Source organism: Daktulosphaira vitifoliae, unplaced genomic scaffold (assembly GCF_025091365.1).
Source record: "Daktulosphaira vitifoliae isolate Bord-2020 unplaced genomic scaffold, ASM2509136v1 Scaffold_5, whole genome shotgun sequence".
Taxonomy (NCBI): domain Eukaryota; kingdom Metazoa; phylum Arthropoda; class Insecta; order Hemiptera; family Phylloxeridae; genus Daktulosphaira; species Daktulosphaira vitifoliae.
In genome coordinates, this window is record NW_026099576.1 from 12,956,229 (window position 1) to 12,982,004 (window position 25,776).

A 25,776-nucleotide genomic window follows, 5' to 3' on the forward strand; every position below is an offset into this window, starting at 1 on the left:
GGTCAATTTAAGAAATAAGAAGGTTATCAACAAGTATGAATAATATTTTATAATTTATACCGAAATATCAATTGATCTTTAACTTTAAATGTGCTGATATTATTTAGTTCAATATTTTCCCAAAAACAATGAAATTAATTTGAAGTGAAATCAAATTTTATTATAAATTAATAGATTACAAAATGTAGAATAAGTTCAAACATTACATAAATATTTTGATTATATAAAATTACTTTTTCATAAAAAATAAGGGCATACTAATAGATGTAGGCGCCTAAAAAAAAATTAATCACCCACTTTGAAGTTCTTCACATAAACGTAAATACACAGTTGTTTTTGAAAACGTAATCTATTTTTATTATAATAGAAAGACTATTAATTTTGTAACTTCAATTTATTGAAGCTACTTCTATTGTACTTAATAAGGTACAATAGAATGAAAATATTAGTGCTGCTATGTGAAAACATAACATTGAAATTAAAAATATCAATTTATAACAGTATTGACAGTTAATAAACTCAGTGATGTAATAGCAATTTTGTAAATTTTCCATAATTTTTTTTGTTTTTCCTAATAAAGTTGTGAACTTATAAGAAATATTTATACAAAATATATTTGTAAAATGGCATCAAATAATCAATACATTACTTTTAACAATGGTGAGATGTATCCGATTTTAGGATTTGGCACATGGAAGGTGAATATTTTAATTTAAAAATAAATTGAAACTTTCATAAGCATGTTGAAATTTATAAGTATTATACATAAATCTTTGTAGGAATCAATTTTTTAGCTTCGATGCGAAGCTGAGAAGGTATTAATTTTACTATTATGATTTTATTTTGTGACTGTTGCCACTTTCTGAGCTTTTACTGGGCCAATTTTTTTCAATGACACGTTAAATGATCACAAATCGTATCAATTAGAAGACATTGCCGTTAAACATTTCAAAAATTTACTCTGATTTCCTGTTAATAAAGGAAATCCCTAAAAATATTACAATTTTTAAAGTGTGCATGACAATGAAATACTGCACCTTTTTATATATGTTAAATTAAAGCTTATGTTACTTAATATAAATTTAAAAAAAATTGTCCTGATGACTTCATCTTCATACAAATGATCGTCGAAGTTGAACTAATTTATTAAATAGTTAATAAATAAATTTAAATTTATTAATTATTTATTCATATATTACATATATATATAACATAAAACTTGTAATCAGGATATAAATAAGGAAATAGGAGTTTATGTTGTTTTTGGAATAATTCCTTTTATAAACTATCCAACGATTTGCATAGAAACGTTTTTTATGATAGTGATTTTAATCACTGTCAGATATGTATACTTGTCCTAACTATGCCACGTCTACATTGTGCTACCGTTCTTTTTTTTATTAAACTTTTAATTATGAGAAATATTTTTTTATAAATATAAATTTATGAAAACTACATTAAACATTTTTGAACTCTTTATATTTCAATGTTGAATTGAGTATTTGAATGTAACACAACCGATCAATTAATTAATTTTAATATTATAGTCTAAGCCCGGGGAAGTAGAAGAAGCTATTAAAGTGGCAATAGACACCGGTTATAGACATTTTGATTGTGCTATGTTTTATGGAAACGAAAAAGAAATTGGAGGTGTTATAAGTAATAAAATTGATGAAGGTGTAGTTGAACGTAATGATTTATACATAACTAGCAAAGTAATGATGAACAAAATTTATTAGAATAATCATTATTTCAAAATAAAATTAGTATATTAATTATTATATTAATCATAGTTATGGAATACCTTCCATCAGCCTGACATTGTTGAAACTGTACTGAACAAAACTTTAACTGATTTGCAAATTAATTACTTGGATTTATACTTAATACATTGGCCCATGGCTTTTAAAGTATATTACAATGGAATTATACTAAAAGTAATTAGAGAAATCATTAAAATGTTCACATTATTTCTCTAGGAAGGTGAATTGTATGATGAATTTGTTCCAAAAGATGACGACGGAGAAACTATTGAAGGTGAAGGTTCGTACAAAGAAACGTGGAAGGCAATGGAACAGCTTGTAACAAAAGGACTCGTAAAATCAATAGGTGTATCTAACTTTAATAAAAGACAAATTGAAGATGTTTTGAGTATCGCCAAGATAAAACCTGTGAATAATCAAGTATGTACATGCATAGACATATTTAGGCATTTTATGCACAAAGTATTTAGCCTATTTTGACATATTAGTACATTAATGAGCTCTAAAATATGCCTTTATTAATCGTATGAAAAAATAAATATTTCATCAAGACTAATCCAATGCAATGGTGACAGGAATAAAAATGTCATTATTTTTTTATTACCTTAGTTAAAGCTCGATGTGACGTTAAATTAAATAATTTTATTTAATATTCTTTAACGTATAGGTTGAATGTCATCCATACTTTAACCAGAAAAACTTAAAAGAATTTTGTGATGAAAAAGAAATTATTCTTACTGCTTATAGTCCACTAGGCTCTTCGGATAACTCATGGAAAATGCCTGAAGAACCCTCATTGTTGGAAAATCCAATCATTTTAGACATTGCTGGTAAACACGATAAAAGTGCCGCTCACGTTTTAATTAGATACCAAATTCAAAGAGGAATTATAGTGATCCCAAAATCCGTGACGAAACATAGAATAAAATCTAATTTTTACGTGTGGGATTTTGAACTTGACAAAGATGATATGGACCAAATTGATGAACTTGATTGTAATTGTCGTTATGTACAACTCAAAGGGTAATTATTTCAGTAAAATCTTAGCTTTATTAATTAATATAATAACAATAATAAATCTTTTTTTTTTTTTAGGAATATGCATTTTAAGGATTATCCATTTAATGATGATTATTAATTTTTTTTAAAGATTAGTAAAGAATAGTTATAAATATATGATTATACAGGAACATATTTACGAATAGTGCCACCCAAATTACCACTTTTTATGCTAATTAAAAAGATTTTTCTCAATTTTTTATACATAGTTATTTTAGCTGAGAAAATATTGATGTTACCATAATATGATTTTTTTAAATATATGTCCACGAAAATTCTCAAAACTTACTGTACCAACTTAAATAATTAACACGCCAAAAGAACTAAATTTTAATCTAGTTGAACCTTTTATTGTCAAAGTTTATAAAACCTCTTAGTTTTCAAAAATTTAGAAAAATATCTCAAAAATATTGTAAAAATGGCCCCTAGATGCGGCCTTGCGTTTATATATATTATTTTACGTGCTTGATTTTTTGCAATTAAAAAATTATGTTGCAAATTTATAGTAAGCACCATAGAATTTGAAATATCTAAGTGATTTGACTAAAAATATCATAGACAGATAAACAAATGTGTGTGTCTATGAAAAATAAATACTGTGATTAAGTATCACAAAAATTATGTCATTAATAAAGTACATTACTTTATAAAAGTTTTTTTTTATTTTTCCATAATATTAATTTTTAATATTCAAAATTTTATATAAGATGTTTGCCATTTACTTTTGTACGTAGCTCTATAGTCGTAGGGGATTACATTTTATGGGGATGCTAAAAAATTAATTTTTGGTGGAGGAAAATAATTTTTATATAACAATGAATATAATTTTGCTAAATTTGTGCAAGGGCTTAGCCTTCTAGTTTCCCACCTTACGCCTATGTTTGTCCAGTAATTTCATGTGCTAGTACCTTCATGTGTTAATCAGGTTTGTTTATAACATGATTTAAAAAAAAACCTGTCTAAAAAATAGTTGAACCGTTTAAAATGTCACATAAAATCAATTTTAACTATTTGGTGTTTTAAACTCCGTGTATTTAAAATGTAACAACGTTGGAATTAATAATTTCTGCCTTTTTTAAGGTTTTAAAACTTTGTTTTTGCTAGTTTGAAACTGAACATTCATAATTTTAATTGATTTTACTTAAAAGCTTAGAGTTTTGGCTACACTGATATTGACCTCAAATATGATTGTTCTTTCTAGCTAGATAACGATTACATTTTAGTTATGTGTTTGACCCGTCATTGTGATGATTTGAATTATTGGCTTTTAACAGTCACATTACAACAGAATACTTTCAAACGTTGTGTGCTATGCCTGTTGCATGTTAAAACAGTTTAGCACTACTACTCTACTAAAAAGTTGTATATCAATTATTATTTGTACTTAATCATTTTATTTTTAAATGGCTTCAAAAAATCAATTAGTTACATTTAACAATGGTCAAAAATATCCAATCGTAGGATATGGTACTTGGAAGGTAATTTTAATTTAAATTAATTAACTTGCTATTTATAGTTGACTTATAAACTAATACAAATTATAGCTTTAACTACCAATTAAAAGACGCCACTACATTACACATAGTTATATCATTAATAATTCCCTTGACAATTTCCTTACAAATATTTTAATATTATTATCATAGCGATGTATAATTTTATTTTGAAAGATTAAAAACATAAATTAAATTTGTTTTTAAATTAAAAATTATTTTTCACTTAAATTAATCTAAGATTTTCAACATAAATCAGTGTTATAAAAATTGTAAAAAATATTATGATTATTTCATTGTTTTATACAAAGGCAATGTATGAATTTAAATTTTATTAATATAAAAAATTAATTAAAAAAAAGTATTGTAGTATTACAACAATGAATATTTTTACAGATGAACTAATTATTATTAAGAAAATTTATAATAATTATATTTAGTAGTGTAGCTGTAGAGGGGATAAAGAGGCTATAGCTTCCCTCCCATTAGGACAGTATATGACTTTGATGATTGTAAAAGTAAAAAAAAGTCCTTAAACTCACAAGCAAAAATCCAGGGTATAACATTTAATTTATTTATAATAAATTATCAAATACACGTAAAAATAGATTGTAGGTTTATTAATTTTATCTTCTTAATTAGATCTTCAATTTATTATTATTTGCTATTAAATATGTATGCATTTTTATTTTTTATATATCTAGTCTAAACCTGGTGAAGTTGAAAATGGCGTTAAAGCTGCAATAGATGCTGGCTACAGACATATTGATTGTGCCTTAGTTTATGGAAATGAAAAAGAAGTAGGACATGCTTTACAGCAGAAGTTCAAAGAAGGTGTTGTTAAACGAGAAGATCTGTACATTACTAGCAAAGTAAGTAGTGTTATTTTTATTGTTGTAAATAACTATCCAAACTTAAAATTATTATGTTATGGATAACATTCTATTCATTACCAATTTAGTTGTGGAACACATTTCATCAACCTGATTATGTTAAAACAGCCTTGAAAAGAACTTTACAAGATCTACAAATCAGTTATTTAGACCTATACCTAATTCATTGGCCAATGGCATTTAAAGTAATATTTTAAAAAATACCCACATTAAATTTCTTAAAGTATAGTTTTAAAATATGTTAATTATTTTAAGGAAGGCACATTAGAAGATACCTTGTTTCCAAAAGATGAAAATGATAAAGTGATTGAAGGTACAACTTCATATGTAGAAACATGGAAAGAATTAGAAAAATTAGTAGAAGAAGGTTTATTAAAATCCATTGGATTGTCAAATTTTAATAAGAGACAAATTGAAGATATTCTGAGAATTGCTAAAATTAAACCTGTTACAAATCAAGTAAATGATTATCCAATTTTTATGAATTGTATTAGAAGTACTATTACACAAATCACAAAATATGTTTAGGTTGAATGCCATCCATACTTAAACCAAAAGAAATTAAAAGAATTTTGTGAATCCCATGGTATATATTTAACAGCTTACAGTCCTCTTGGATCTCCAGATAGACCTTGGGCTAAACCAGATGATCCTTCACTTATGGATGATCCAAAAATTATTGCAATTGCCAACAAATATAAAAAAAGTCCAGCCCAAATTCTCATTAGGTATCAGGTTCAAAGAGGAGTTATAGTTATTCCAAAATCTGTGACTAAAAGTCGTATTGAATCAAACTTTGACATTTGGGATTTTATGTTAGAACAAACAGATATGGACTTAATTGATACATTTAATTGTAATGGTCGTGTTTGCCATTTAATATGGTAATGTAGTAATATTTTAATAGTTATCAATTATATTACTGAGAGTAATATTAATTATAATTAACGTTTTAGGAATAAACATATGAAGGATTATCCATTCAATGATGAATTTTAAGTGCACTGCATTCGTCAAATATATTTATATAGTTTTTTAAAGATTTATATCACAAATTTCTTAAATACTTTATTGTTATTGTGTAATACTTAATATTAAATGATTTTTTCATTGTAAAAACTTTACTATTAAAAGTTGTTTGATTCTAAAATGTATGTGTATTTTTCTTTTAAAGCAATTTGAATTTTAATTGGTCAATAAAAATTTTTAAGATGAATATACAATCAGAATGGGTGAAATATGAATTATTTAGTACAAGCTAATCCATCTATGCTACATACTCACTAGGGTGGCCCTCAAAAATCGAATGTCTTTTTTTTTACGCTACCCCTTAATTTTTTTTTAATGGTCAAAAAAATGAGCTGTGCAAAATTTGGGACCGATCCGTTAAGGTTAACCCGTGCCCCCGGGCCTATTAAGTTGAGTCGAAGAGTCAAATTTAATAGAAATAACTGATCTATGTCTCATAACTTTTTTTTCTCTTAACTTAGAATTATAAAAGTAAAACTTAAGTAAAGGAAATTTTACAAGAAATTCAAAAATAATAACTTCAGTGTTGTTTTCTCAATAAATAGCCCACAAAAACACTACATACAGTAAAAAAACACGTAAAAGTCTTAAAAATATGTTATAACGGATTTTGTTGATTTTTACTAATTTATTTTCATTTTATTCTATGGAAAACTCATATTCGTTTAAAAAAAGGTTCTAAAAATTAAATTTTTTATGTCAATTACGATAATTATATTAGATTTATTATTTTATGGACAGTTAATTAATGATTAATTACAAACCTAACAAAATTTATTGTATTATTACATGTGTTAAAAATTCTAAGTTTTTTATTTTAAAATATCTGACAAGGGGAGTACACTGATTTTCATAAATATTATATAAATCAAATTGATATAGCATAGAAAGCTAAATTTATTTAAATTTTTTTGATTTTTTTAAGTAGAGAAAAATAACATTGAAATTCAAACTAGCTTAAATTGCCATTTTTTCAACCGAGGGAAGCGACATATGGTTGCCAAATCGGTAAGATTTCTGTTTTATTTTAAAATTTGTTGGAGTACAAAGTTCCAACCTATGTATGGCAAGGATTTTTTTCTTAATTCTTTTTTAGTTAGAATAAATTTGATTTTTATTAAATTTCTTGTCTAATCAAAATTATTTTACAATATTTTAGGTTTTAGCTTCAATAAAAGATGAGAGGGTATTTTTTTGTGACTATCATTTATTTTCTCTGCTCTAGACTAATTTTTTTTAACGGTACGTCGAATGATTACAATTTGTATCTAATTGAAGATATTACTCTCAAAAATTGTAACATAATTCTAATTTATCAATTAAACAGTTACTTATCCCATGTTCTCCATACAGACAATTAAAATCATTCATTTATAATGTTTTCAGTGGCGTAAATAACACCCCTGCAATGCGGGGGGCGCCAAATTACGAATGCTCAATACCTTATCAGTAATTAACATGATTGAAAGCATAGTAAAATTTAGTTGAGGGGCGCCATCGAAAATTCTGCGGGGGGGCACGCGCTTGTTTAGTTACGCCACTGAATGTTTTCAAAGTATTTATTGACGAATCAAGTTCGATATGACAGGTTTCAATTACAAAATTAAATAATTTTACTTTGTAATTTAATCATTTTTTTACTCTATTTGTGTGTGCTACTACTAGACTACAATATTCCAAATATTTTGGTAATATATTGCTGTATAAATAATTTCTAAAAAAAATGATTGTTAGTTTCTCCTGAATTAACAATGGATTTTTAGATCTTTTTAACAACTTTTTTTTGGTTAGTTATTTTAGTTAAAGTAAATCATTTCAATTAATTCAGTTCATATTTAAATTGTATAATCAATTTAAACACTAATAGTTTAAAGAAAAGGATTACTATTATTTCTATTTAAGTTATCTATTATGATAAAAATGCAAAAAAATATTGAGCTTTTCTGATAAATTTACTGTAAATAGTTATTATAAAACTTCCTGACTGCATAATAATCTTATGGATACAATTTTTTTATTTCTCATAAAATTTCCTATTGAGCTAAAAGTTATGGTAATAACTTAATTTTTTTTTAATTATAAACTTTTACAAAAATCAACTTTAAAGGGTTAAAAAAAATAGGTTAAATATATCATTTTCCTTATTTTTGACATATTAATAATCAAAAACAATTTTTTTTGTTCTTAATTATTTTAGCTTCGATGCGAAGTTGAGAAGGTATTAATTTTAACTTTTTCAAAAATAAACAAATATAATTTTTTTTTTTATAGATGCTTGATGTATTTACTTATCATTTGGTATATATTTTTTTATTAATTTAACCATTCACCTGGCCACAGGGGATTTAAAATGACAACTTTTTCACAATAAATTAACTATTGAAAGTGTTCCGGAAAGTCTGACACTTTTATATATATATATAACTAAAAATAAAGCTAATGTAATGTACTCTATTATGAAAAAAAAACATTTCGGACCTTATTTGGTCTTCATGGTGAAAATGGCTACCAAATGCTATTTTTGTGTTAAAATTCTCGATTTTGTATTTTACATTTTTAACTTTATTATAATATAACTTTTTGAAAAATGTATGGATCAATACAATTTTTTCATGAGAAGTAGTATATATATACATCTTTCATTCGACATACTGTTTTTTTAAATCAGACAAATTTCCTTAATACAGGGGTGGTTCAAAACATAAAAATGCACATAGAAAGTAAAAACTTTTTTAACTTAATTTTTGAAAGTGTTCCAGAAATACTGATACTTATATATATATATCTTTCTTAAAATATACCAATTTCTTAAAATTAAACACCATCTACAGATTTGCATCGAAGCGTTTCTTATGATAGTGATATTAATCATTGTCAGATATCATCTATACTTGTCCTAACTATGCCAATTCCATGCTGTGCCGCGACTCCACTGTGCTATCGTTTTTTTTCAATTATTTTGATTTAAAAACTACTGAACCAATTTTGATCATATATTTATGGAACTAATTTAAAAGCACGTCCTTTTAAATAAAAAAAAAATATTTTCGTAGTCGGTTTATAAAAGACGGAGTTCTGAGGTAACAAATATAAAATATACAACCGAATTCATAATCTCATATTTTTTTTTGGAGTCTGTTAAAAACAAATAAAAAAAATTATGCCATATGAATATTAATGAATTCAATCTAGATTCCGCCCGAGTATCATTATATTAATTCACGGTAGATTCAAGCGACCCACAAACGCTAGGAAAGTTCAGCTTTCTATAAGTAACTCAGTATTTTTTTATAAGTACTAGGACAGATCAAAGTTCAAAATAAAAGAGTTTTGATATACAGTTATAATTTTGTATAATAATTTAACCTTTAATTAGTAAATTAATAAAATAATAACATTTTAAATATAATCATGATCTATGATGACTTTATTGAGAGTAGCGCGAATTCATTTAGTGAGCTTATGGCGGAATAACTTAACGTGTGGCTAACCACTGACCAAAATATATAATACACGCAATTTTAATTGTGATTTCTGTGCCATTCCCGCAAATTATTGACAAATATTACCATTTTTATATATGCTCCTTTTCAGACATTATCATTTTCTTAGCAACAAGAGAACTGGCAATTTCTGCCTCTGTTGTTTCTTTCTTGTTAATAATTTGTTACATGTTTAACTCACAAGTAAATACTTTGCATATTATACTTTTTATAACTTTTAAAGTATAGTAGTATATTGAATTAGTAAGTAATTTTAGAATTTAGCTTATATAAAAATAAAATAGATTTTTTGAATAATCCTGTATGGTAAAATTATTTTAAGACGCCAAAGAGACATAGTCCAACAAATGAAAAACTAAATCATTTATTTTAATTTCAAACAAAATACTTATGATAATTTTATTTACTAAATATTCACAACTATTGTAACGTTCTTTAATTTAATATATTATTTTTAAAATATTAACTAATAATGTTACTGAAGTTCAGTAACTGAACAATATTTACGATAAAGAAATGCTTTATTGGATTTGAAGGTTTGATGAAACAATAATTAGTTGGTCTTAAATATAAATGTATCACAAAGTGAGGCATCAATAATACATGTGTTGTATATTCTGATCATTTCATTACTATTTTCTTAGTTCTGAAGTGATCAGTGACAATTATTAAATTTAATAATGTTAAGTGTCCATTTTTATCAGTTATAATTTTATATTATTGTTGTCTATAGAATATGAAGTAGGAAATAGTTATTATTTGTTTTATAGTTTTGTTAATACTGATTTCAAATGAAACATTAACGGCTGTGTTAACATATGAAAATTACAACTATGCTTGTTCAAAAGTTATGTGTGTAGCCCGGTCAAGCTCCACGTAGCTTGAAATCGCATTACCCCTCTCATTGTAATGATAACAATCGTGTCCGGCACTACCGGCACCTTGCTGTCATTACGTTTGTGTCCGCGGTTGACGTTATATCGAACCCTTGAGTCCAATGACTCGTAGCCAGTGAGCTTACATAGTTTTCTTTTGTTGGGTTTGTGTATAGGTGAAGCCCCAACGTAAGGTTACTAAAGACTCAATCCATACTTGGAGTTGGTGTCCTTAGCGTCCACACACCGGTGGTGTTTCCTTTTCTGTGGTCCGTCGAGTTAGTGCGTCTTGTCACTTTAAAATTAATCGTGGCATTCAGGATTGTTAACGTCGGCCAAGAGGTATTTGTTGTGGAGATCTCAAAGCATTGCGATGTCACGCGGCGGAGAAGTGTCAAGTGGCTGGGTGATGTTACTGCTTTTTTTAAGTTAATGTTGTTATTATATGTAATTATTTGATTTGTATATGATTAAAAGAATCATGTCATTAGTAAAAAATAGAATAAATTGTTTTTAGCCTATTATTCGATTGTCAAGTAAAACCCCCGATCCGTCATTTATATTAAGATAATTAACTTAAAGTTTAAATATAAAGTCTTGAAATATTACTCTGGGAATTATAAGTTTCATATCATTATATTTTTACAATGCTAATTTAATGATTTATTATTTATTTATAATCTTTAAAACAATAAAGTAGATAATCCGGAACTTGAAATAATTGTATATGTTTCATTTTTCTCTGGATCTTCAGTTACAAAAAATTAATTGTTTCACTCAATGTCTCACGGTTTTAATGGACATTGATAACGTATTTTACTAGCTATAATAAAGTTAATTTTTATTTTAATTATAATAGTGAATTTATTGTTTGATCATTATGTTTTAGAGTTCAATAATATTATGTTATTTTATAAATTTTAAAAAGTTTTAAATATATTTTTTTTTGTACTAATTTATTTATATGTTTATGTATTAAGTCTTATAGCTAATTATAATCATCATTTTGATACTCTATTTTGCACTATTGGCGTAAATGAAGTATTATTATTTTTATAAGTAGAATCCAGATCATGTGACAGACCTGGTGACAGATTTATAATAAAACGTTTTATTATAATTCTGTGCATGTTATCAATTATAATTGTTATCACTACCAACCATCCACTAAATTACTAAGATCAAGTGATATCCTTTAGATTATCATTCTTATGTAACAGGAAATAATTATTATTCTTATGTAACAGGAAATAATAATTACCTTATTTAAAGATATTGTTTATTGAAGTTTCTAGTATAGTTAATCAAATATTTTTATATACTTATTCTTGCTGAAATTAAAAAAATATGGCTGAATCAAAAATGGTGAAATTTAATAATGGACAATTATATCCAACTCTAGGTTTGGGCACGTGGCAGGTATTTATTAAATACCTTAGTTTAAAAATAATATTATAATTGTTTTTGTTCTTTTAATAGGCATCTCGAGATTTAGATGAGAATACCAAAAACTCAGTATGCCAGGCTATCAAGAGTGCTATTGATATTGGTTATCGTCATTTTGATTGTGCCTACTACTATAATATTGAGAAAGAAGTTGGAAAAGCTATAGCAGAAAAAATTGAAGAAGGAATTATCAAAAGAGATGATATTTTTATTACTAGCAAGGTAATTTAAGATTAAAGTAGTTTATTTATAAGTAACCTTGATTAATTAATTTTTTTATTTTGCCAAGTATAGCATGAACAACTCACATTCTTAAAAATATATTTCAGTTATAAACTTTCTCTAGATAAATAAATTACTTGAAAAATTATTTTTTTTAGCATACATTTGATATTTAATAATTAAGTATTTTTTATTCAAATGAATCATCATAAAAAAAAGTTTATTATTTTTACCTATGTTAGTTAATTATAATTTCAGTTATGAAACTTAAAAAATGATTTTTTACATAAAAATAACATATTTGCTTAACTTCTAGACTGTAACATATATAAAAAAAACAAGTCGTTGGTACACATTTTTTTTTGAACTTGTAGTATATTATTAATTTTTAATAAAATTATTTTTTAAAGAACTCAAGATTTTTGGAACATTTTCAAAAGTTATGTTGATAAAATTCTACTTTTTATACCTACGTTTCGAATTTTGAATCCTATGTTTATGTAAAAATTGACAGATTTTTAAAAAAAGTATGCCAAATGAAAGGGCCATGTATATATTAGTTATTAAAACAAAATTTGTCATAATGAGGTTTTTAAGTCGATTCTATAGGAAATTCACCACTCAGAAAAATGTTATTGTAAAAGCCTTTTAATTGTTTCTTGAATGATTTATCTCAAGACAATCTTCTTTAATAATAACATGATAATGTTATTAATGATTTGACTCTTTGATAATGGTTTATTTGCTAATGTGATTTTAGCTTTGGAACGACCAACATAGGCCTGAATTAGTTGAAGTTACATTGAAGAATACATTAAATGATTTAGGTTTAAGTTATATAGACCTTTATCTTATTCATTGGCCTTTTGCAGTTAGTGTAAGTATTATAAGCAATATTATTATTTAAATTTAAATATAACTTTAAAGTAAAAATTTATTTAGTTTTTTGTTTGAATTTCTATGAAAAGATTTATTTTTATCATTTCTGAAATATATTATAGGAGGTAATTTTTCTTTTAAGAAGTGTTAGTGTTTAGCATATTAAAATAATTAACTCTGTAAATTAAATTGTTTTTGATGTGGTGGTATAGATATATTATTTTTCCATGGGAACCTTTAATAAAAGTAAGAAAAATAAATTATTATTATTTATCTTTTTCAGGAAAATCCTAATGCTACTGATAGCGAAGGTCGCTTACTTGGATCTGATATTTCTTATACAGATACATGGAAGGCAATGGAACAATGTGTAACAAAAGGATTGGTGAAGTCTATTGGATTATCAAATTTTAATATTAAACAAATAAAAGATATATTGGAAATCGCCTCTATCAAACCAGTTGTTAATCAGGTTAATATCTTTGATTTTTCTGTTAGTCTTTTAGTAACATGTGATGGGATGTGTTCTTAAAATTTAATGTAACTATTACTCCTCTCAAAATGTTTATTTTTTATGAAATATATTTTATATTTTTTATTACCATTTCAAAAATATTTTGAACTTTTAGACTGAATAAGAAGTATAGTATTGTGCTATTATGTAACTTACAATTCTCTTTAAAGAAATTAGTTAGGGAGTTTTTGAAATAGTTATTAAAAAACATGTAAGATCAAAAATGTTTTTGAAAAGGCTATTTCTACTCTTCAATACATAAGTATTGTTTTAAAATTGTTTTATAATAATTTATAACTCTTATGGTCGCTATTCAGTAGGGTTTGTCTATAAAATCAATGTTTTGATTCGATACCAACATCGTTGAATTTTGTACAATATTGATTATTTTTGAGATAAAAAAAATAAACTTTGAATTTTAGTCACATTCCAATATTTATTTTAAAATATATATTATTTAATATTAGGCCAAAAAGTGTTTCTGATAATCTTGTTGACATTTTTTGTATTAAAATATATTACGATATATAAAATTCAAATAAGATGAAAAATTATATTTATTGATACAAAATTCTATTCTCAGATTGAGTTTTTATTATTTTGAGATTTTTTTTTATTCATAATTTTAACTAAAAATGAATAAAGTAAGGTGGTGTGGAGAGAATTAGAGAAAGAAATTCAGAATTGGAAGATATACAGCAACAACTGGTTGAAACTCAATCTAAAAATAAAATAAAATTATTGAGTCCAAAAAAAATTAAATCTTTATTAGATGATAGTGAAAAATAAGATGGTGTTTTATCTATTGTATTATTTTAAAAGTTTAAATTTTATTTGTGAAAAAAAGGAAAATTGTTTTTAGTTATAAAAAATAATAAAAAATACAAACACCACTTCTAATATTTTTTGTTTTATTATTATTATTTAAAACCAAAACACTGAAACTATAATACTAATATTTTATTTCATCAATTTAATATAACCAAATAATAATGTAAAAGCCTCGTAATAGAAAAAAAATTACTTCTTAATAACAAAAAGTAATTTGGAAATATTTTATTAATATATTAAATAGTTATCAGAGTATAGCTATTATCTATATTTTTTGGTGATAATTTCATTATATTTAGTTGGTATACTATGGGCTGATCTATACAACCATAGTACTATAAAGTATTCTTAACAATATAAAAATTGATAAAAGTATTTAAATATTACAAATTTAAATATTTATTTGAATATAGATTTATTTTTCATACAATATTGATGTATTTCAATATTGGAAACAACTTTTTTTTGCTATTGTAATATAATATCACTAAAAATTTACTACTATATTGATGTTCAAAAATATATCTTGACGAATCCTACTATTTAGTATTGTATTAATTATTGAATTTAATTAATATATTGAATTTTATATATTTTTATCTTTATTTTGATAAATAAAATTTATTCAGGTTGAAAGTCATCCTTATCTAATACAAAGAAAACTTAAAGAATTTTGTGACAGTCATTGTATATATTTGATAGCTTATGGACCATTAGGATCACCACATAGATCATGGGCAGCTTCTGATGAACATGTAGTTCTCAATGAACCTGTGGTAGCTGAAATCGCAGCTAATCATAATAAAAAGAAAGCTCAAATATTAATCAAATTTCAAGTAAATCTTTCTTAATTTTAAGTAAATTTTTATTAATATTTTTCATACTATTTAGATTCAAAGAGGTCTCTTAGTTATCCCTAAATCAGGAAATCCAGAAAGACAAAAACTCAACTTTGATGTATGGGATTTTGAATTAAGTAAGGATGAAATAGAATTACTCGAATCATTAGACAGAAACATCCGCTACTATAAATTCGAAACGTAAGTTTTGCTATTCAAATAATTACTTCATATTTTTTAAGAAACATTTTCTTATTTCTAGTGCATCACATTTAAAAGACTATCCATTTCATGATGAAGCTTGAATAATAACATGTTTGAGTATAAGTATTACTCAAAAATTCAAAATATTTGTTTTTCAGTATGTTTTTTATATATTAATGTCTAAATAAATATATAATCTAACAAAACTTAATCTTATTAAATTATGAATCATAGTTAATTGTTTATCATTTTTTTTAAATTTTACAAAAATTAAATTTGTTTATATTTATCTATTACGTCTAGATTAGTTATGATAAAATTCTTAGCAAAAATCTAAATTTTTTGCTCTTAAAATATTTATTTTTTATAGGCATCTATAATTATAATTGAGAGGTACGTTTAGTTGCCTTGAAGATGTTTTTAAAAAAAAAACCCAGCACAGTGGGGTCGCGGCATAGTGGGGACATTGTATAGTTGGGTCCAGTATGGATTTAATCTGACAGTGATTAAAATCACTATCATAAGAAACACTTTGATGCAAATCTGTAGATAGTGTTTAATTCTAAGAAATTGATGGATAATTACAAAAGCAACATCAACATCTATTTCCCTAATTATACCCAGATTAAGATAAAGAATGTCGAATGAAAAAGGGATTATTAAAAAATATTATTTCTCATAAAAAAATTGTGTTGATTCATACATTTTTCAATGAGTTGTAGCATTATAAAGTTAAAAATGTAACCAACCTAACCCAACATCAACTCCTATTTCCATAATTATATCCAGATTAGTAATTCGTTTAATTATCTATTATATAATTTTTATAATTAATTATTTTCAAATTATTATCGATTTTTAATATATTAAAAGTAATCATTTTGAACCAACTTCTTTTTGTCCTTTAAAGTGAAAGTTTAAAAAAAAAAATTATGAATTTATTACCATAACTTTTAACTCAACTTGCAAGTTTGAAATAGATATCATTAAATAGAAAAAAATGAAATTGGTAGAGTATTTCAAAAACAACAATAACACTTATTCCCTTAATTTTACCCCGATTTATAATTATAATATATGAATACATAATAATTACAGTAATTAAATTGAGTATGAAAGTGGTATTCAATAATATAATATTGTAATTTTTACGGAGATATTATAAAAATAAAAAGGAGTTGTATATTCATATACTTTTAATGCGTATACAAATTTAAAGGAATTTATGCAATACTTTTTAATAAAAAAATTTTGTTACTTATGAATAAATACACTAAACAAAAGGAACTTTCATCAGAAAAAAAATATACTTTTCTAAATAAACTTTTCGTGATGTTTTCAAATGTGCAATTAAACTTTTTCTATTACTTCTAAGTTTTAATATTATTACTTATTATTAAAAAATAAGTATTTACATATAAAAAAAAATAATTAAGAACAAAAAAAATTGTATTAAATTAATACTGATTTTGATTTTTAATATGTTAAAGGTAATCATTTTGAACCTATTTTTTATTGTCTTTTAAAGTGAAAGTTTTAATGAAAAATACCTTCTCAGCTTCGCATCGAAGCTAAAAAATGAATTTGTTACCATAACTTATAGTTCAACTTGCAAGTTTGAAATTGACATTATTAAATTGAAAAAAATGAAATTTTTAAGATTAATATGCAATCTGGAAATTTTATAATTACTAATTACAGTACATTTGTCAGAAAAATTCGATTTTTTTACATTTTTATCGTAATAGATAACTGAAATAGAAAGAATAGTAATCATATCCTAATAACTTTTGGTGTTTAAAAAAATTCTGCAATTGAAATATTCAGAACTTAATTAATTTTAATAATTTACTTTAATTAAATGAACCAATCAAACCAAAGTAGTTAAAAAGATTTACTCAATTGAGCATATTATCAAAAATATAATTATAATTGTAAAACTCCATCGTTAACTTCAGGTGAAACTAAAAATCATTTTTTTTTTAAATTTATGATTTATATAGCAACATATTACTAAAAAATTTGGCATATTATAGACTGGTAGTAGCACACAGAAATAGAGTTAAAAAATTAATAAATTATAAAGTAAAATTATTTACTTTTGTAGTTGAATACTTTTATCATATCAAATTTAATTCGACAATAAATAATTTAAGAATATTAAAAATTAATGATTTTAATTGTTTGTATGGACAAATCTAGTTAAGCTACTTTTTATTTGAATAAGGAATATTTTTTTGATTTTTAAGAGTAATAACTTAAACTAATCATTAACTTAAATATCATAAACTTAAATGAATCATTTGACGTATCGTTGAAAAAAGTAGGTCTAGTGAGGGTTGGCAAAATAAATCGTAGCCAGAAAAAGAACCACATAGTAAAATAATATTAACATGAATATCAATTTCTTCTCACGAGGGGAGACTATAGTGATAGGATCCTTTATATTTATTGAAATTATTGAATCTAAATGAGATAAATATCAAATGATTTGAAAATTCTATTTTAACTCCAAAAAAAAATGCAAAATTTTGGTAGTCACAGACGGATTTAAACCACGTACCCTAGGCGTGGAAGTTCAAGATATTACCCATTCGGCAACTGTTCGTTGATTTTGTCGCATGATAAAATTGGCTATTTAAGCTAACTCAAATTTAAAAATTACTTTTTCGACTTTAAAAAAGTAAAAAATGTTAATAAGTATAATATCATATGTCTTATGAACTTTATTCTATGTCAATGAAATTATATAATATTCATGAAAGTCAGTTTATTCCCCTAATAAAATATTTTAAAATAAAATAAAATACAAAACCTAGAATTTTAATAAAAAATAGCATATTTTTAAATACGGTAGCCTTTTGCGCATAGAAGATAGGTCGTCGGGACAAATTTTTTTTTTTCATTTAGTAGTACATAAAATAAGCTTTAATTTGATTTATGTTTAAAGGACGCAGTATATCCGGAACATTTTCAAAAATTAAGTTGAAAAAGTTAGTTTTTGTAAAAAAGTTGCTATTTTAAATCCCCCCTGTGAGCAGAATAAGTGTTAGATTTTCAAAAAAAAATGATATAAAATGAAAGAAAATTACCTAAGGTTTCAATATAAAGAAATATTATTTTGATTAGTTAATATTTGAAAAAGTTATGGCAGTTTTAAGTACAAAAAACATTCCGATAGAAGGTGATTTTTATCGTAAACATTACATTTTTTTTATAATTTCGACAGCCATTTGCACATAGAAGATAAGGTGTCGGGACAAATTTTTTTTTTTCATTTTATAGTACATAAAAAAAACTTTAATTTGATATATGTTTAAAGGACGCAGTATTTCCGGAACATTTTCAAAAGTTTAGTTGAAAAAGTTCTATTTTTTATACAATGTTTCAAAGTTTGAACCCCCCCTATATAAGGGGAAATTGTCTAATTTTAATAAAAAGTATGTCAAATGGAAGATGTACTTATAATGTATTTAGAAAAAAAAAAATTGTGCTGATACATGCATTTTTCGAAAAGTTATAGCATTTTTAAGTTGAAAATTAAAAATTGAAAATCGAAAATTTTAACACAAAAATAGTGTTTTTTTAACTACGGCAGCCGTTTACATGCAGAAGGATAAGGTATCGGGACAAATTTTTTTTTTCATTGTATAATACATAAAAAAAGCTTTAATTTGATATATGTTTAAAGGACGCAGTATTTCCGGAACATTTTCAAAAATTAAGTTGAAAAAGTTAGTTTTTGTAAAAAAGTTACAATTTTAAATCCCCCCCCATGAGCAGGTTAAGTGTTAAATTTGCAAAATAATTATATAAAATGAAAGAAAATTATCTAAGGTTTTAGTTTAAAAAAAAATTATGTTGATTTGTTGATTTTTGAAAAAGTTATGGAAGTTTTAAGAAAAAAAAGTGAAAAAAATGACAAAATTTGTCGATTTTTAAATTTGTAATTTTTTTGGATATTTCCCCCATTTGCGGGGAACGAGGGAAAATTTTTAAATTTTTAAGGGTAATGTCTTCAACTAGATACAATTTGTGATCTTTTGACGTATTGTTAAAAGAAATCGGTCCAGTGAGAGCTGAGAAAAAGTAGTGACAGACACAAAAAAAAATAAAAAAATAAAAAAAAATAAACATATCATGGTAAAATTAATACCTTCTCAGCTTCGCATCGATGCTAAAAAAAATAAATAAAATAAAAAAATAAACACATCATGGTAAAATTAATACCTTCTCAGCTTCGCATCGAAGCTAAAATTTGGAATATTATAGACTGATAGTAGCACACACAATAGAGTTAAAAAGTTAATAAATTACAAAGTAAAATTATTTACTTTTCTAGTTGAATACTTTTATCATATCAAATCTATCTAATTCGACAATAAATACTTTAAAAATATTAGAAATTAATGATTTTAATTGTTTATATGGAAAAAGCTGGTTAAGCTACTTTTTATTTGAATAAGGAATATTTTTTCGATTTTTAAGAGTAGTAACTTAAACTAAATACGAATTGTAATCATTTGACGTATCGTTGAAAAAAGTAGGTCTAGTGAGGGTTGGCAAAATAAATTGTAGCCACAAAAAGAACCACATAGTAAAATAATATTAACATGAATATAAATTATTTCTCACGAGGGGAGACTATAGTGATAGGATCCTTTATATTTATTGAAGTTATTGAATCTAAATGAGGTAAAAATTAAATGATTTAAAAATTTTTTTCTAACTTAAAAAAAATGCAAAATATTGATCGCCACAGACGGATTTGTATCTCGTACCCTAAGCTTGAAAGGTACAGGTGTTACCGAATCGGCAACTGTTCGTTGATTTTGTCGCATGATAAAATTGGCTATTTAAGCTAACTCAAATTTAAAAATTACTTTTTTGACTTTAAAAAAGTAAAAAATGTTTAATAAGTTTAATTTTTTATATCTTATGAACTTTGTTCTATGTCTATTAAATTATATAATATTCACAAAATCAGTGTATACCCCTAATAAGATATTTTAAAATAAAATAAAATACAAAACCCAGAATTTTAATACAAAAATAGGATATTTTTGAATACGGTAGCCATTTGCGCATAGAAGATAGGTCGTCGGGAAAATTTTTTTTTTTTAATTTTATAGTACATGACATAAGCTTTAATTTGACATATGTTTAAAGGACGCAGTATTTCCGGAACATTTTCAAAAGTTAAGTTGAAAAAGTTCTATTTTTTATAAAATGTTTCAAGTTTTGAACGCCCCCTTTATAAGGGGAAATTGTCCAATTTTAATAAAAAGTATGTCAAATAAAAGATGTACTTATAATGTATTTAGAAAAAAAAATTTGTGCTGATACTTTCATTTTTCGAAAAGTTATAGCATTTTTAAGCTGAAAATTTAAAATCGAAAATGTTAACACAAAAATAGCGTTTGTTTTTTAACTACGGCAGCCGTTTGCATGCAGAAGATAAAGTGTCGGGACAAATATCTAAGGTTTTAGTATAAAAAAAATTATGTTGATTTGTTGATTTTTGAAAAAGTTATGGAAGTTTTAAGAAAAAAAACTGAAAAAAATGACAAAATTTACCGATTTTTAAATTTGTAATTTTTCTGGAGATTTCCCCTATTTGCGGGGAACGAGGGCAAATTTTTAAGGGTAATGTCTTCAACTAGATACGATATGTGATCTTTTGACGTATTGTTGAAAGAAATCGGTCCAGTGAGAGCTGAGAAAAAGTGGCTGAAACACTAATAGTTTTACTCTGACGTGTTTTTTTTCTTTAATTTTTATGGAAACTAACCTCCTCAAATTTGCTTTAATTTCTATTGTTGTTGGATACCGAAAACTAGATTAATATAGTTAAGTACTGAAAAATATTTTATTTTCTATTTTATAAAGTTATATTAGAACTATAAGTGTAAAAACAGTTTTATTTCAAGCTACGATGGCTATAATTAAATAAAAATGAAGAATTAATCGTCCACTTTTTTGTTTTTGCAACCCGGCTCATAAAAATTAAGTAAAATGACAACTCTTTACATTTATATCAGTATGTATCACCTTTAAGTAATCATAATAAGAATGCAAGCGAAAAATGAATACAGGTAGTAAATAAATAAAAGGCTTTACTGGAAATGCCAAATTACTAAAAAAATTAGATAAATGTATTAATGCTATAAATTGAATGCGTTTCAGTATCACAACTTATACTAATCGTAGTAAAAATGTTTTGAAGTATTGAAAGAGCATTATGTATTATGCAAGGATTTTCATTATCATAGAAGTCAGAAAAAATTTTAAAAAGAAAAAATTCTTTGCTATTAAATACATATTTTTAAAAAAGTTCAATTTAGTTGATTTTTTTCAAACACTTGTTACTAGGTTATATCATATATTTGTTTCTTTTAACTTTGGTGTTTTTACCGAATATTATATTATGTTCGCATTTTTACTACAATGTATAAACTTGCTCATTCTGACTGGACTTTTTAAAAAAATATATTTTATTACAGAAATAGTGGAATATAATTTTTATATAATCCAGGACAGTGTTATTAAACTTTGAGTGTAACTACACGCAATGGCATCAGCTATATTTACTATTAGTATTAATTCGTCGTTGTCGTCAAGAAGTGAAATTTGTTTTTTGTATCAGTAATTAAAGGTTGAAAATTTCTTTGAATGACTAAAAATTTTCGATAAAATTTAATTAAACTATTGAAAAGTACCATATTGTTTATTATTTATTGTTGATATAAAAGTTTTTTTCAACTTAAAAATAAAATCGAAAAAAAAATAAGTCACAAGCCACAAGATGCACGAAAACAAACGAATTAATTATTCATATTATAGTTAATGTTAATACTCGTGAATAGACTGTAATCATAAAATATTATAAACAGAGTATGAAGCTCTACCATGTGTAAAATATATCAAATGTCGTTATAACCTTACTGCATGAGTAACCTACGCTGGTTAAACAAGTAATACTATATGCGTTACGTCGTGTAGCTTAATCTGTGAATATTGCGCAAATAGCCCTTAACATGTTGTGGTATCCGCAGAGTACCATCGACACATAACAGTAGAGTACTCGTGGTACCCTAGACGCCAATCGACCACCGCAGTGCGTCGACAACGTTTACTAAAAGAACAATAGAACACTCGCTCTGGGCCAGTGCCCTTAAACGTGTCGTGGTATTCGCAGAGTACCGATGGCACATAACTGTAGAGTACCGCCAGTAGAGTACTCGTGGTACCCTAGACGTCAATCGACCACCGCAGAGCGCCGACTCTAATTATTTCTTTCAGATTATGTGAATTATGCCTAACGTAGCTTTGCGCAGGTGAACTCATGCAGTTAGTTTATTTAGAATTGCTCTAAATGTTACTTTTAATAATATTGTGTTATTTATAAATTTGTCTATTGTAGACAAATTTATTCTATGCAATAAAATAAAAACAAACTTACTTATAGTGAATGCTCAAACACAAAACAACTTGCTTTATTAAGAAAATAACTTATAACAAAAAAAAAAAACGATACAACAAATAAATAAATATGAAATATAGAAAAGAATATCTGCTGCGTCCTTCTTCCTTTATTTGGTTCTTGAACACTGACCGTCGTTGAGACTACAAGCAACCCTCATGCCCTCTCAGCCTGGTAGGTAGCACCGATCCATTCTGTGATGCTGGGCAGTTAGTCAACCGGTCCGAACTACCCGCCCCTCTGTTCGCCGACAGTTAATAATAACTAAAATTCTAAAAATTATACATAAAAAAAAGAAAATTTAATTTGGGAGGAAATATTAATAAATTATTTGGCTACTTAAAATCGATTAATAAATGTAATTTACTCGTTTTTAACGTAAAATTTACAAATTAATAAAAAAACTTACCTTTGTCTGCCTTTATATAACGATGTCATCCATCATTTTCTTTCTTTTTTCAATTAATTGTTTGTACTTTAAGTACTCTCCACACATAATTATGTATGAAGCATAAATTGTCATTTATCATTATCACTAGCTGTTTTAATCAACTTAAGGTTAATTAGATAAATAAAAACTAAAAATTATAGGTAAAAGTTAAAGAACTATCTTAACAAAAAAATATTAAACTAAAAGGTATCAAAACTAGCAATACTAAAAAATGTATTTTTAATCACTCACTAAAACGTCCAAACACTGCAACGCTAAAAAAGCAANTATTTTAAATCACTCACTAAAACGTCCTGAGAAGGTATTGGTTTTACTATGACGTGTTTTTTTTTTTGTGTCTGTTTCCACATTTTTCAGCTTTCACCGAACCGATTTCTTTCAACGATACGTCAAAAGATCACAAATCGTATCTAGTCGAAGGCATTACCCTCAAAAATTGAAAAAATTTCCCTCGTTCCCCGGAAATGGGGGATACCTCCAAAAAAATTACAAATTTAAAAATCGCTAATTTTCGAAATTTTTTTAATTTTTTTTACTTAAAACTGCCATAACTTTTTCAAAAATGAACAAATCAATATAATTTTTTTTTTATAGATGCTTGATGTCTTTACCTATCATTTGGTATACTTTTTTTTATAAATTTAACCCTTTACCAGCCTACGGGAGGATTTAATATGACAANCTTTTTTTTATAAATTTAACCCTTTACCAGCCTACGGGAGGATTTAATATGACAACTTTTTCACAAAAAATTTAATTTTTCAACTTAACTTTTGAAAGTGTTCCAGAAATACTGACACTTTTATATATATCTTAAATTAAAGCTAATGTAATATATGTTATTAATAAAAAAAAAATTTCGGACTTTATTTTGTCTTCACGGTGAAAATGGCTACCGAATGCTTTTTTTGTGTGAAAATTCTCGATTTTGTATTTTACATTTTTAACTTTATTATGCTATAACTTTTTGAAAAATGTATGGATCAATTCAATATTTTCATGAGAAGTTGTATTTATATACATCTTTCATTCGAAATCCTTTTTTTTAAAATAACACCATTTTTCTTTATATATTATAAATATATATATATATATATTCATATGTATTACACTTCTAAATCATAAAACTTGTAATCAGAATAAAAATAAAGAAATAGAAGATCAGTTAACTTTTGGAATAATCCACAAATTTTTTTAAATTAAACACTATCTACAGATTTGCATCGAAGCGTTTTTTATGATAGTAATTTTAATCACTGTCAGATATCATCTATACTGTACCCAACTATGCCACGACCCCACTGTGCCTCCCCCCCCCCGTGCTGGGTTTTTTTTTATGCGACCGGCATAAGTGTGGGCCGCCCTGCAACTGCCGTTAGGTATTACTTCAGGGCGGTCACGCCGTCTCTAAAACTCACAACACCACGTTGTGAATCAGTTCGAAATTAATCAAAAGATGATGCACAACGTGGTGTGACCTCCCCCATTATCCGGATCTCGGAGTGGGATCCGTTACCCGGGTTGCACCACGTGGATGTGGGGCAGGACTTTTCGAGAGGGGCAAATAATTCACAAAAACATAAAATACGAATACCTAAGCCGCCAGCCTAAACCAGCGCCTCAGGTCCTCCTGTGCCGGGCGGCGTGGCTGCCTCTGTCTCAGGCGTTCCGCTTCCTCTTTCTTTAACAAGACGGATTTGGCGAACGCCTGGACGAGCCACCACACCTTCCGGTTCCTCCATGGACCCTAGTCGAGACTCCAAAGAGTTCCGCTCCTGGGCCCACGCCTCGCACCGGAAGAGGCTGTACAGAGCGCTGTCAGCCTCTCCCGGGCGATCCGAACAGTGGTCGCACGTCGGCGCGGCTGCTTTACGAATACGGTGTAAGTACTCGTTAAAGCAACCATGTCCGGACATCACTTGGGTGAGACGATATGTCATCTCACCGGAGTCCGGTCCGCCCACCTGTCCAGCCGATCGGGTCCTATGAGGGACCTAGTCCACTCGCCTCTCGTCGTTTCCTCCGAGAGGCGAGTCCGCCATCGGAGCATGGTCATCCGTCTGAGCGCCAGCCTGTCCTCGGGTTCCGGCTGGTTCGACCATCGAGCGCCGACGGTGAACGCTCTTTCCGGTGTAAGACATCTTACGGGCCTTTACGCGTTCCTATATTCTGTCTTTGGTCACATTCTTCTCTAAAAATTAACTTGTTTTGTTACTCTTAATGTACTTGTTAATAAGTTTATAAGCTAGCGAAACATTTATAGTGTTACGGTATTGTTTTTTTTTTTTTTTT

The 25,776-nt window shown here is 26.3% G+C and overlaps 2 protein-coding genes across 2 annotated transcripts; both read left to right on the forward strand.

Annotated features, from left to right (window-relative positions):
* Window positions 1-524: 524 nt before the first annotated feature.
* Window positions 525-3,370, forward strand: LOC126908141 (aldo-keto reductase family 1 member B1-like). The gene is made up of 6 exons (XM_050690043.1): window positions 525-698; window positions 1,548-1,715; window positions 1,794-1,910; window positions 1,980-2,183; window positions 2,431-2,786; window positions 2,859-3,370. The coding sequence occupies exons 1-6, from the start codon at window positions 624-626 to the stop codon at window positions 2,899-2,901; spliced, it is 963 nt and encodes a 320-aa protein (XP_050546000.1). The 5' UTR covers window positions 525-623; the 3' UTR covers window positions 2,902-3,370.
* Window positions 3,371-4,037: 667 nt separating this feature from the next.
* Window positions 4,038-15,772, forward strand: LOC126908187 (uncharacterized). The gene is made up of 12 exons (XM_050690099.1): window positions 4,038-4,300; window positions 5,020-5,187; window positions 5,277-5,393; window positions 5,464-5,667; window positions 5,737-6,093; window positions 11,957-12,034; window positions 12,095-12,283; window positions 13,044-13,160; window positions 13,446-13,634; window positions 15,137-15,343; window positions 15,399-15,547; window positions 15,609-15,772. Exons 1-12 carry the CDS (start codon window positions 4,226-4,228, stop codon window positions 15,649-15,651), a joined length of 1,893 nt encoding a protein of 630 aa, XP_050546056.1. The 5' UTR covers window positions 4,038-4,225; the 3' UTR covers window positions 15,652-15,772.
* Window positions 15,773-25,776: the final 10,004 nt, after the last annotated feature.